We start from the raw sequence: 12,675 nt of genomic DNA on the forward strand, positions 1-12,675 counted from the left end.
TCGACTCGTTCGTTGGGAGAGTCCTTGCTCGATCGCAATGCAAATACTCGATATGGGTAACTGCCGAGTGGATTTTCCTTCTTAAGATAGACGGAGTAAGATAGAAATAGATTGATAGAGAGAGAGAGAGAGAGAGAGAGAGAGAGAGAGAGAGAGAGAGAATCGAGTTAGGTAAAACTAGATGATAGGAACGTAAGACGTACTTGGTCTGACTGGGCTTTATTCCATGGGCTTCGAGATCCTTCTCGAGCTGTCGTATCCTGATCCTGGCCATGTCCAACTCATGCTTCACTTTCCATAAGTGAGTATCGCAAATTGGATCTCTGCATCTGTGATGTCTCAATATATCCTGGGCCTCGTAGACCGCACCGCGAAAGGTCAAAGATTTTCCCATGCTCTTCGAAATAAAATTCATTTTGATTAAATCCATTCTCGTTCTTTCTCTCTTTATTTCTTTTAAACGCGCGCTTACGTTAAAGAAATATAAATAGATTTAATGTCAAATGGGAGAAGAAGAAATTACCAAGCTGAAAAGAGCGCAGCATCCACCGCCGTCGCTCTTTGCCAAGTGTTGTCTCACGTATTTAAAATAGAGATGTTCGAGAAGAAGGAAGACGGCTGCGAGAAGAATTCCCATCATTAACAATAGGAAAGCGCTTAAAAATTGTTCGAGCGCCAAAGGGTCGCTACTTTTTTGAACCTCTTTTCCCGGTTTGCACGTGCCCGTCATCCAGAAGCGTCTCAAACGTTCGAGATCACCTATCGTCATCGATCACACAGATATAATCGTTGAGAAAACTATAGTTTAAGTTCTGTACTATATACCATAGGTCCTTACCGTTGTCCCGATAATCGAGCAAACGTTTGTTGAACATTTGCAAATATTTGGAATTTCTAGAAAAGGCCAAACCGTATCCCGTCATGGCGTACCAAGATCCAACCGTGAGAAGCCTGCAATCTTCGTCTTGAGCGACCAAATAGTCAAGGACGGTTCCGTCGTATATGAATGCATCCATTTCACTGCGCGACAAAAAATACTTCAACACATCTGTCAGACATATTCAATAGGAAAATAACGAAGGCCGCGAAAAAGTTTCGCGAAAGTTTGACAAATCGATCATCGGTTAACTCGCACAGAGCAGAGCAAGATTTCTTTTTTTTTTTTTTTTTTTTTTTTTTTTTTTTTTTTTTTTATCTCTTTCGATTTAGAAAAAGTCGAAAACTTATACGACTATGGCACTTACCCGCTGATGACAGCCTCGATTCCCTCGGCCACGCTGCTCTTATTAAAACCCCTCATGTAAGAGTGCATATCCTTAAAGTATTTAGCCAATGTGCTGTCGGTGTGACTCCAAGGTATGGTGCCAAATTTGAACATGGGCTTGTGCGACCACGGTTTGGCCAGTCGATGATCGTCGACACCGGTGAACTCGTGAAATTCCTCCCTCGTTATCATGAAGGCAGCCAAGTTGGCAGTGTAAATGGCGAGGAAGACCACGGCGAATAACGCCCAAACGTTCGTCATGAATCTGTTTGCGTAATTGCGTTCATTTCATCGGCCAAACGACCGAAGGGATTTCGATTATTTGTAGTTTCACGAACCTGGCTGTAAATCCTCTCGGAGAATCGATATGGACGGCTGCTTGGAACAGTACCGCCCAGACCAACCAGTAAGTGCGGCAAAACGAAAAGCGATGATTCGGCGATGGATTTTTCTACATATCGAAAAGACGGAAAAGAGAATCTTTCATTCGTGCGAATTTCCTTCACGAGGGGCAGAAAAGAGAGAGAGAGAGAGAGACGTTAAAAAAAGGCATATTTCTATTAGCTATTAGCATTTACGGTAAAAATAATACAAAAAATAATAATAAGAAGAAGAATAGTAATAAGAATGGTCGTGATATCGAGCGTGTATCGTGTACATGCAAAAAGAAACGAGGACGCCATAATCATACAGACAAAGGCCGACTTCTAAGTATATACGAGTTAGACGAGATCGGCGGCGTGAGTCACATCGATGTGCGAAAGGACGAAGACGTAGAGAGAGAGAGAGAGAGAGAGAGAGAGAGAGTTCGTGCGAAGGGGCGAAGATAAAAAAAATATATGTATAATAATTAATAAGAGTAATAAGAAGCAAAAATAAAAGGTACCAGTTTCTGCGGAGCGACTGAAGGCTTTACCTTCATGTCGAAACCGGACGGTGATAACCACTCGAAAAAGAGTATCATTACCGTCGCGGTGTGAATCGCGACAATTCCCACCAACATCCAGGAAGCCGTGTCGAATGGCTCTGAAAGTATATGTTTCTTTTTCTTTTCCTTTTTTTCTTTTCTTTTTTTTTTTCTTCTTCTTCTTCTTGAAATCATAATTACGAAGATAAAGAAATGTAATCTGCGTTATACTGTACGTTATAATTAGAGATCGGTAGATTGCGATATTAAAAATGAAGAAAAATATTGCGAATAGAGGATGAACTCACCCAAGAAAGCTGTGGGTGATATTATTCCAGTTCGTTTTGCAACAACGATGGCTATTCCGGTTTCCATGTAAGGAACGGTAAAGTCCACGACTGCCTCTCTTTCGGAATTTATCATCAAGGACGTCATTACCATGTCGGTCTTCCGATTAACCAAATCCGCTATAAGGCCATTCCACTTTCCGTTCTGAAGGAAAATAAAAAGTGATCGAAAAGGAAAAATGATCTCGTCGTCGATGCCGTCAGCGTCGATCTTTGCTTCTAAATTTTACTACCTCGAGTGTACCCCATTTCCCGTCCTCCACTCTAGCCAACTCGTACGTGAAGCCTATTTCTTCCGAAAATTTTTGCAGTAGATCGATGCAAAATCCGCTGCAGCATTGATAAAAACTTTCGTTTTTTTGAGCCGACTGAATGTCCATCCTGAAACGAGCCAAATTTATCCTGATGTAAAGATGCGATTGCACGTAAATATACTTTGCAAAATTCATAATCGATATTACGTCAATTTTTATAATCGAACTTGTATTTGTAAAACTAACGCTCGTTTGTAAATTGATTACAATGTGATAGCGTTCGTTCGTACATGTCAATAACGAAACTTCCCGCATAACTTTATAATGAATGAAATAATTTTATTATGAATGATTTATTTCAAACGATTCTTTCTCTCAACGGCGAACTTCAAAGAAAAAGAAAAAGAAAAGAAATAGAAGAATGCAATTTATCACGCATCTAATTAACGAACCAATTAACGACAAGATTTATCTTTCATTCTTCAAAATTATTGGCGACTTTGTTTGTACGATTAATATCGAAACTACTCTCTCGAGCAAGAGGTTGAAAAAAGAGAAAGTAGAAAAAGTTATTCGCTCGTAAATAATTTGTTGCAAAGCGCTTAATGAATCTCGCTATATCTGTGTGCATACATAAGTAGGTAGTTACTTATAAGTAAAGTAGTAGAAGCCATTACTCGTAGTAAAACGTGCGATAACGTGGAAGAAAAGTATACGGCAGTCGTATTTTAAAAGGATGAAGGAAAAGAAGGGATAGGGAGGAAAAAGGGGCGATTTAAAGCTTACATTTGCATCGGTAGTATCGCTCGAATTACACGGACGCATTGGCGAAACACTGGCCGTAACCGAGATAGACGGGTAAAGATCCATACCGACGCTCGTAGAACGTTCATAAATAAAAAGGAAATGCTCGAATGCGAGAAAAATGCGCCATTTTACTAAATGCTGAAAACTTATATCGGGAAACGCAATAAATTTCGCGCACGATACTCCGGCGGGAGGACTTGGAGTACTCGAGAATAGAGAGACCGAGAGAGAGAGAGAGAGAGAGAGAGAGAGAGAGGGAGAGAGAGAAAAGCAAAAATTAATTAATTAATAAATCGAGCATACTGAAACATAGAGTAAAAGAATCAATGGTATAATTCGACTGATAAAGAAGTAATTTAATTTCATAGTTATCAATAATAATCCATGGTAAAAGGAGTATTTATATATCGTGCGTGAGTACCTTTCTTTTTTTCTTTCTTTTACAAAGCTCCTCTAAACGAAGGATTCGCGACAAAGCGGATAAATTTGTTGAGGATTTTCCGAAAATGCATTCTATTTCGCGCAGATAGGGAAAGCATTTACTTTTCCATTCCAAGAAAAAGAGAAGAGAAATAGAAAGGAAAAGTACGGATAAAGGTTTTGGTCTTGTAGGTTAATGTACGAGGATGATATCGGTTAACGTGTATCCCTTAAACGCGTTTGGGGAACCTTCTCTTTGCCATGCGGATTACTCGCTTGGGGTTACGTCCCCTAACTTTCAGAAGACAACCGCTGATTCCCGTGGGATACCACTTATTTCGAAAAAGCTAAGAAGGAAAGAGCGGAGAGAAAATAAAAATGTTCGCTTGGCCTTTCCGTAAATCTTTTTCTTTTTTCCTTTCTGTTTTCTAACGAAAAAAATGTAGAGTAAAAACGTCGCTTCGACGTTCGATTTTCTTTGAGCAAAGGCTCGTTCCTTTGTCCTCATCTCTCTCTCTCTCTCTCTCTCTCTCCCCCCCCCTCCCCACCCCTCTTCATTCCTCCGTCTGAGATGATAACGAGCTTCGAAGAATCTCTCGAGGCTCGTTACATAGAACCGCTAAAAGCCGGAAATAGTTTGAAGTTAGAATACGAGAAGAGGATCTTTTGAAGGAACAAAGACTCGCGAGATTCTTCCGGTGATTCCGCGACATCGAAAACTATTCTTCATAATCGCGATAAATCTTGCTTTTGCGTTAAAACGAACGTAAAATAATTTTCGCACGTAACATTTTCTCGTCGTAACTTTGAAAAAGTTTCGAGAGAGCATATATCCGTCTTTCTCTAGGTACATATGTATTTATGTAATATATAATACCAACGTACGTTATAAATTCTAACAGAAGGTAAAAGTGCATAACGTCGTTTTGATGAAAATATTTGCACTCGTTTAGAATTTGAACAAACGAAAGGTAAGCGTTAAAATTGGCTCGCCCCGAGAAAGATTAAATGACGTGGAGTCAATGTATAACAAACTAAAAGATAACAAACCGTTCGCGCGTTCTCGTTTAACAAAAAAAAAAAAAAAAAAAAAAAAAAAAAAAAAAAAAATCGATCGAAATTTGGTCGATTTACATTGTATCGATGTTACCCGTTAACGCGATGCGAACGTTCGTTTTATTTTTCCTTCCGATCGTCGAATATTTTCATTGGAACTTTTCCTCCGATATATTTTTTCTAATCGAGGCAATTTTCAAAGTTTAACATGTTCTTCGCGATGGACTCGTTTATCGATGACTTTGTTAGCCTATACAGCCCTCTCTTTCTCTCTCTCTCTCTCTCTCTCTCTCTCTGATCTCTCGAGCGCTATTATTACGTTCAAACTCTCCTCCTCTCTCTTCCCGCGCTCGAGTCGTTCTCAAAGGTTCCACCGCGTCCGCCTTAATTTTGTATAAACTCCTCCTACAGGCTCTTTATCCCAAGGCGGCAATGTTAGGCGGATCGACTAGTCTTTTGAAATAACAAAAAAGCCTTTACCCTATGCATCGCGCGGCCTCGATTTACGCGCGAGAGAAACCTAGAGAGCCCAAAGGAGAGAAAATCTTTATCCTTTCTTTCAATTTAAAATCGCATAAAATTTGGCCAATTTAGATTCGAGAGAATTTGAAAAAAAAAAAAAAAAAAAGAAAAAAAGAAAGTGAAGATGGCTGGATAGTTGGATGGAGAAAGCGGAGAGGAGGGGAGGGGAGAGTGGAGCAGAGTTGTTCGCATGAACTTTCGTAAAACTTTTCTCGCACTTACTCGCTCATGTCCGATTCCTTGGCTACTCGGCAATGAACGCCACGATCCATTAGGCATTTCCCACTGACGGGATCGGGCGGAGCGAGATTGATGTACGGTGGTTCTTCGAGAAACGTTATCTTCAGATTAAACTTCTCTGGTACTCCTTGAGGGGGCGTGTGCGTGTTACCCGGCCAAACTATGTCCTTTATATCGAGGCCTTCCTTTTCCCAAGATTTCCAAACGCCGATCTGAACGAGAGATTAAGATGTGAAAAAATTAATATGCATTCGATTAATATGTTCCCACCGTGATGACGGGGACTAAGCAAACCTCATCTCTCGTGTAGACGGTCAATGAAATACGAATACGCTTCGCACCGTCGGAATATAATTTATGCGCAAAGCCAAAATGGCTTGTACATACGTACGTATATATGGCAAATATGTCTACGTATGTACGACCCTCGAATTTCAATATTCTACCTCGTGCAAATTTCAAGCGGGTCCACTTGGAAGGTTAAACGGTTGTCGCTTGAGGATCCGTTTCTCGAAAATCAAAGGAACAAGGATCCTATTTCGTAAAGGGATAATAAGGGCGTGTTTCTCGGATCGAGACAAAGAGATGGACGTAAAACGGATTGAAATTCGACAAAAACGCATGAAATTTGTTCTACGACGGTATATATAAACTTGGTTAAAGAGTTAAAGGCCGTGGGTTAGGCCTGAAATATGCGAAAAAAAAGTGCCATATACGTAGATGAATGTCTTCCAGTTTACTCGGACGCAAGTCGTGATCCGTTTTCGGGAACGCTCGTTCGACACACGCCTATTGGAAGTCGATATTCCTTGGAAGCTCGACGAGCCAGAATGTTTCGTCATGAAAATTCATGAACACGCATGTTACCTCCCACTCTTTTTATCTCCATCTCCGCATGTAGATATATTTCCTGCGAACAGACACACACACACACACACACACATGCAGATCTCATCGACCGTGAATATTTTCATTTAAGCACCGACACCAACGTTGACGGACGTTCGCCAAAAGAGATTTACTAGCACTAACAACGCTTCGTCCGTTTTTATCTCATATATGAGAGAAAAAACGACGTGATAATGGTGATAATATGGAAAGTAGAAGGATCTCATTTCGTTTCCATGTGAAAATGAAAAGTTTAGTAAATTTTAGTATTTCATTTTCTACCGACAAGATACATTGCAAATAAGAAGAGATAAAGAGAGAAAGAAAAGCCTTTAACCCGAACGAAAACGTCAACGGTGGATGGCGAGTTTGAGATTAATCGAAATTATGTCGAACGTGACGACGACGTAATTAAGGGCATCCATCCGCCGGAGAAGTAGACTGACTGATATATTTTATAAGGATAAGCGCGAAGAAACATTGAATTTTCCTATTTACTCGGTCTTTTACCACGACGTTTTAATTACATTCTCAATGAGATTAAGCCACCGTCGTAGACTAACTTTGCTTAACCGTTAACTTTGTTTCGATCCATCAAAGTCTACCGATTTTTATCTAAAGTACGTTCATCGAAAGGAGAATCTCGAACTTTCTACTTTCCCCTCTCTTGACGATGATAGTTCGTCGGGGCAGAAGGAAAAGTTTTCAAATTAATGACTCGTATTATTCCTAGTCGGGGTTGCTTCATGAAAAGCCGGAAGGACGTCTAATTTCTCTCTGTTCATCCACCTCTCTCTCTATATATATATATATATGTACACACACACATATATATATATATATATATATATATCTTTTTGATTTTGCAAGCCAGCGGCAAAAGGCGAGGAGCAATCTTAAAATCATCGCATAACCTTTCAGTTAAGTCGTCGATTTATTCTACCGTATATTAACTCGCCGCATCAGAATCCATGAATTTTCAGAAATGCGAATGATAGCAAGCTGTGGTTCTAATAGTCTCGTAAATATTCATCGTTACGCGAACCAAAAGCCGACGACGAATTAAATTTTTGTTAAAAATAGAGAAGAAAATGATAGGAAAAAGAAATGAAACGATCGAGGTGCTTCCGTAATTAGCAAATACTATTCCATAGAACAAGAGATGTTTTCTCGTATTCTCTCCCTCTCTCCCTCCCTCCCTCCCTCCCTCCCTCCCTCTCTCCTCTACTCGCAATTCGAACAATTCCGCTAATTAGATGTCCATACTAGGCAACGATCGACGTGCAAACTCGTACTACTCCCTCTCGATATGGAGAGCGAGAGAGACGGAGAATATCGAAGCGTCCGCTATTTCCGATAACCGATTAATTACTAGCCTCGACCTTGTACGATTAGCGCGTGTTTCATGTTCGACACACAAACTCTCAAACTTCCACTGCTCCGTTGCTTCTCCCATTGTTCATTTTGTATCATTTTATCGACATGAAATTGTTTCGGAGCAAAGGCGAACTTTTTTTAAATTCAAAAATGATCTAAAAGTTGTGAAGTATGTCGTACGTGAGAAAATAAAATAATATTGTCTATTTCTATCTTAATAAAAGAAAGGAGTAAAGTAAATTAAATAAAATAATAAAGGGAAACGCGTTGAAATCTTTCCGAGTGAAGGAAATTTCTTTCTCATAGAGAAAATAAGAGAGTCGATATAAAAAGATAAAATGTTAACAATGTTTTCCTAATTTCATTTCTGGGTAAAGAGGAGTAAAATTCTCTTGACGTAGATACGATCGATAGAAACGCATTTACTGGCCATTAAACGACAGAGCAGAACGTTGATATGATTCGCATTGATGTCAACCCTGGACGAAGATCTAATTAGAAACGAAACGAAGGGTGCTTCGCGGGTTTCCGTTCGGAGATTGATATCCGCGCGTGAACACTGCTTGTAGTTTGCGAACTTTGGCCACATTCGTTGGATCGATAAGTTTCAAGTACAGAACGATCGCCTGGCTATAAGCTTTTTTTTTGTTTTGTTTTTTTTTTTTTTTTATTTCTTTTTTTATTTTTTTTATTTTTTTTATTTTTTTTTTTTTTTTGTTTCAACGCAATTGAAACGTGGATGATCTTTCTACCGGCTGATATAATATATCCATAAAGTGGAATCTAGCGTAAAAGTGCAGATTTCAACACGAAAATTTCTCACTTTTCGTTCGCGACAATACAAAATACTGAATCCATTGTTTTTTCCTCCGGTCGCAAAGCTGCAGCATTCGCATTGTTCTTTTTTTTTGTAAGAACATAGCCCTTTGTTTGAAGCTCCCTTTTTCTATCTTTTGTTTGTTATCAATATGCGAGAAATCGCGTTCAATCGGTGTTCTAGCACGTGTATATATATATATATATATATACACGCATTTTCTATTCTTACTTTTGTGTTTTCCTTTTGTAATGGGTTTTTTTCTACGACTAGGACAATGAGAACACTCCGTTTGTTTTTCCTCTCTCTCTCTCTCTCTCTGACCCACAAACACACACACACACACTCACATACAGATGAATTTATCGCTAGAATTTCACGTAGCAGTCCGAGTAATGTGTTTAAGCGAACGAGTAGGTCGAATTAACGGTGCTGGAAATTCTTGTAAATAGAAAGCTGCTGGCACCTGTGCACATGCTCGTGTATTTTTGCATCTCTCTCTCTCTCTCCCTCTCCCTTTTCCACCTTTTTTCGGTCGAGCTAGATCGTTTCGCAGCTCAACCTCGCAGCGAATGTATAGAAATGGTTGATTCCCTTAATTATACGTTTTCGTGTTGGTCGTTGGATACCTTTATCGTGGATAATTTACACGATTCGCGACTACTAAGTACCATTAGATCTTTCAAACGACACGACAATCCTAGATTATCCGACTTATATATCATTAGCCGAATAACCGTGAATTTTTAGTAGGAAAATCATTGATATGGGAGCTTTAAAACGTACCTCCTCCCAAACAAGCTGCTTACTAACTCCTGGACGAAGATTCATAATCTTCAATTCTGCAGCCTTGAGAACACCGTCTTGAGTGAACTCGACGTTTGGCTTCCCCTGATCTCCTTCCACCGATACGTTTTTCAAATATCTGCATAATAAAAAGTTTCTTAGAAAAGTTGGCTCCTTCGGAGAGACGTACGATACGCGAATATACACGTATATATATATATATATATATATATATATATATATATATATATGTATACATATATATATATATGTGTGTGTGTGTATATATATCGATGGATTACTTGAAAAATAAGTCTCCCGTGTTCCATCTTGCTTCCCCGGCACCCTCGCAACTCAACTGAGTGTCCAAAGTGTAATTCGCGTTCTTGGGATCGTTTACAAAGTCCTCGACGGCGTAGGCGTAAACTTTGACAGCCGTGTTGATTTCGCTGATGAGACTGTCGCTGCTCGTGTCGAAGTGCACGCCTACGTGTACGAATTTGGACGAGATGAGAACGAGAAAGAAAGAAAAAACAATAAAGTGATCAGCCATCTTTGTTTAATTTTTCCTCGGCGGGAGTAGATGTCACGCCGTTAAATGCAACGACCACATGATACGTTTTATTAACCGTAGAATAAACAAGAGAGAGAGAGAGAGAGAGAGAGAGAGAGAGAGACCCTCTCTGTCCGTTTAGCTTTTTCTTTTTTTTTCTTTTTTTTTTTTTCTTTTTTCTTTATTATCTTCGGAACTTCGACGAAGCGAGAACGATCAAGGAACTTTGTTTATTCGAGCTCGAGGACGAGCTTGATTGTGCAAGAAATCGAGAAAAGAGGAAAGAAAGAAAAAAAAAAAGAGGAAAAGAAGAAAGAAAGAAAAATAAGGGAAGAAAAGATTTTCTGATTTACCGAGCATTCCAATCGGGAACTGACTGGCCGATTGAAGAGTTTCTATGACGCTTTGAGTGACGACCCAAACGTAATTCTCGCCCGTGATCTTGTAATCTTCGGCAGCCTTGAGTATGTGCATTGCCTCTTCTCGAGTCGAGTAGAGTAACATCACTCTCGACTCGCTGTTTACCAATTCCAAGAGATCGCTCGCATTCGTTACCTGTACCGCGCTCAATATGTTAAACTTGAATGTATCTTGCATATCGGAAATCCGTTCTCTGACCGCTTGAATAAAATCGTCGTGGCCTGCGATCTGCGACGTGACTACGCTGAATTGATGCCATTTGTATCGCTCCAAGATACTCAACATAGCAGCAGTTTGATGTTCCAACGAAGGAGCCAATTGTAACTGCAGGTTGCTCTGCGAAGCTCTCTGAAACAAATAAAGGGAGAAAGTGAGAGAAAGAAATAGACTTGGAAGGATCGTTATCGTAGCTATTTACCCTTTCGAGTCCAGAATTATCGGCGTTCCAAGCAATAACAGGAATTCCTAGATAACCGGCCAATTGAAGAAAATACTGAGCGCTGGCCGTACTACGGCCGTATTGTTCGTAATTCATCAGATACAAAATAGCCGATACATTTAACGATAGGAAATCCTTGCAGAGAGAATCGAGTATAGCTGAAACAGAAATCCACGCTCGATTTTCTATTGGAATTCGAGGCTGACTTTACAAACTTTCCTTTACACCTCGCATGTTCCTTAAGAAAACGTTTCCGTAGTAGCAATGGTAGTAAAAGGAGTTGTAGAGGAAGGGAAAGAAAAATATGAAGAAGAGAGAAAAAAAAAGAAACATCTTACGCTCAGAGAGCTTTAGCGAAGGAACTAGTTCGATATCCAGGGTCTCGAACGTAGGCCATGAATGCGATGACCGAGTAACCTCTTTTCCGCGTTCAACCTTCCCGACATTTTGCTAACGTTCACTCGTTTTCGATCTCTTTTTCCTTTCGTTTCTTTCACCGTTAAAGACGGTACGGACATATATATATATATATATATATATATACTTGCATACTCAAACGATTCGGTTCGATCGATCGCGAATCAAAGACTTCCGAGAGATTTTCAAAAACGGATACGCGACACCGTAAGTTCCCTCTAGTTATGTTCCATCCGATTTTACGTTTACCCCATTATACCTTTCGATAAGCGAAAGGAAATTTCATCGATCGTTACTACGATAAAGTATAATACTAGAGGGATTTCTCCTCGCGTAACAACCGATCGTTGTCGCGTCGTGTTACTTGAAATTTCCTATTTTCATCCTTTTCATCGGCCGTTCTCCTCCTTTCCCTTTGAAATGGATATCCGGCGCTTTTTCGTCATTATTTTCCATCCTCGCTATCCCCTTTATTATCCTCCTCCTCCTCCTTGTGTCGCTCCTTTGCAACGATAAAAAATGCATAGCATAACGAGATTCCGTAGTTCGTTCCTCCCTCTTCCTCTCTCTCTCTCTCTCTCTCTCTCGCTCTCTCCCTCCCTCTTTATTTTCCTCAGGAAGGAGAAGTAGAACGAGTAACGCACTTAACGACGACGAGATATCGATGGGTAAAACTTTATGTTTTCATGCTCATAATAACGCCACGTTTCGTCACAGTCGTCAGTTTCTTTCGCCCGAGTTTGTTCGAGTAACAACAAAGATATTGATGGTTAGTCGTGGCGTAGCAAAAACACGACGAGTCAAGGAGTTTTCAAAGTTTCATTTTTCCTTCGATTCTCGCCTCGGTGCTCGCGGATTTTACATTAAAATATCCACTTGTAAAACTTGATACCGTCGCTCTCTTAAATCCCTTCCAGCCTTCCCTCTCTTTATGCTTATTTCTCCTTATTTAATTCGTCTCGGATGTTTTAACTCTTTTCAGATGAGAAAAATTTCTCGACGACGCTTTTACCTTTTTTCTTTTTCTCGTTAAAACGATCAAAAAAGTTTACGCGCGCGCGCGCGCGCGCGCCACACACACACACACACACACGTACCTACGCAGATACGAAAGTTTTCCTCAGACGCAGTTTGTTTCCAAAAAAGATTTCTTTGATAAAG

The 12,675-nt window shown here is 40.0% G+C and overlaps 1 protein-coding gene across 10 annotated transcripts in view; it reads right to left on the bottom strand.

The window, feature by feature from the left end:
• LOC124949580 (glutamate receptor ionotropic, NMDA 2B) overlaps positions 1-12,675 on the bottom strand; it is a 65,279-nt gene that overhangs the window by 8,573 nt on the left and 44,031 nt on the right. For 6 of the 10 annotated variants that reach the window (XM_047494874.1, XM_047494869.1, XM_047494871.1 and 3 more), the window contains 13 exons: positions 11,077-11,255; positions 10,592-11,006; positions 9,988-10,171; positions 9,686-9,824; positions 5,800-6,029; positions 2,752-2,899; positions 2,480-2,663; positions 2,151-2,290; positions 1,603-1,715; positions 1,245-1,529; positions 839-1,020; positions 524-759; positions 204-397 (listed from right to left, as the gene is read on the bottom strand). In XM_047494874.1, the coding sequence (XP_047350830.1) occupies positions 204-397; positions 524-759; positions 839-1,020; positions 1,245-1,529; positions 1,603-1,715; positions 2,151-2,290; positions 2,480-2,663; positions 2,752-2,899; positions 5,800-6,029; positions 9,686-9,824; positions 9,988-10,171; positions 10,592-11,006; positions 11,077-11,255 (2,629 nt within the window). Of the gene's footprint in view, positions 1-203; positions 398-523; positions 760-838; positions 1,021-1,244; positions 1,530-1,602; positions 1,716-2,150; positions 2,291-2,479; positions 2,664-2,751; positions 2,900-5,799; positions 6,030-9,685; positions 9,825-9,987; positions 10,172-10,591; positions 11,007-11,076; positions 11,256-11,435; positions 12,017-12,675 lie in introns of those variants that run through there. The other 4 variants (XM_047494875.1, XM_047494873.1, XM_047494877.1 and 1 more) reach the window with 2 other exon arrangements.

The sequence above is a fragment of the Vespa velutina genome, chromosome 6 (genome assembly GCF_912470025.1).
Source record: "Vespa velutina chromosome 6, iVesVel2.1, whole genome shotgun sequence".
NCBI classification, from domain to species: domain Eukaryota; kingdom Metazoa; phylum Arthropoda; class Insecta; order Hymenoptera; family Vespidae; genus Vespa; species Vespa velutina.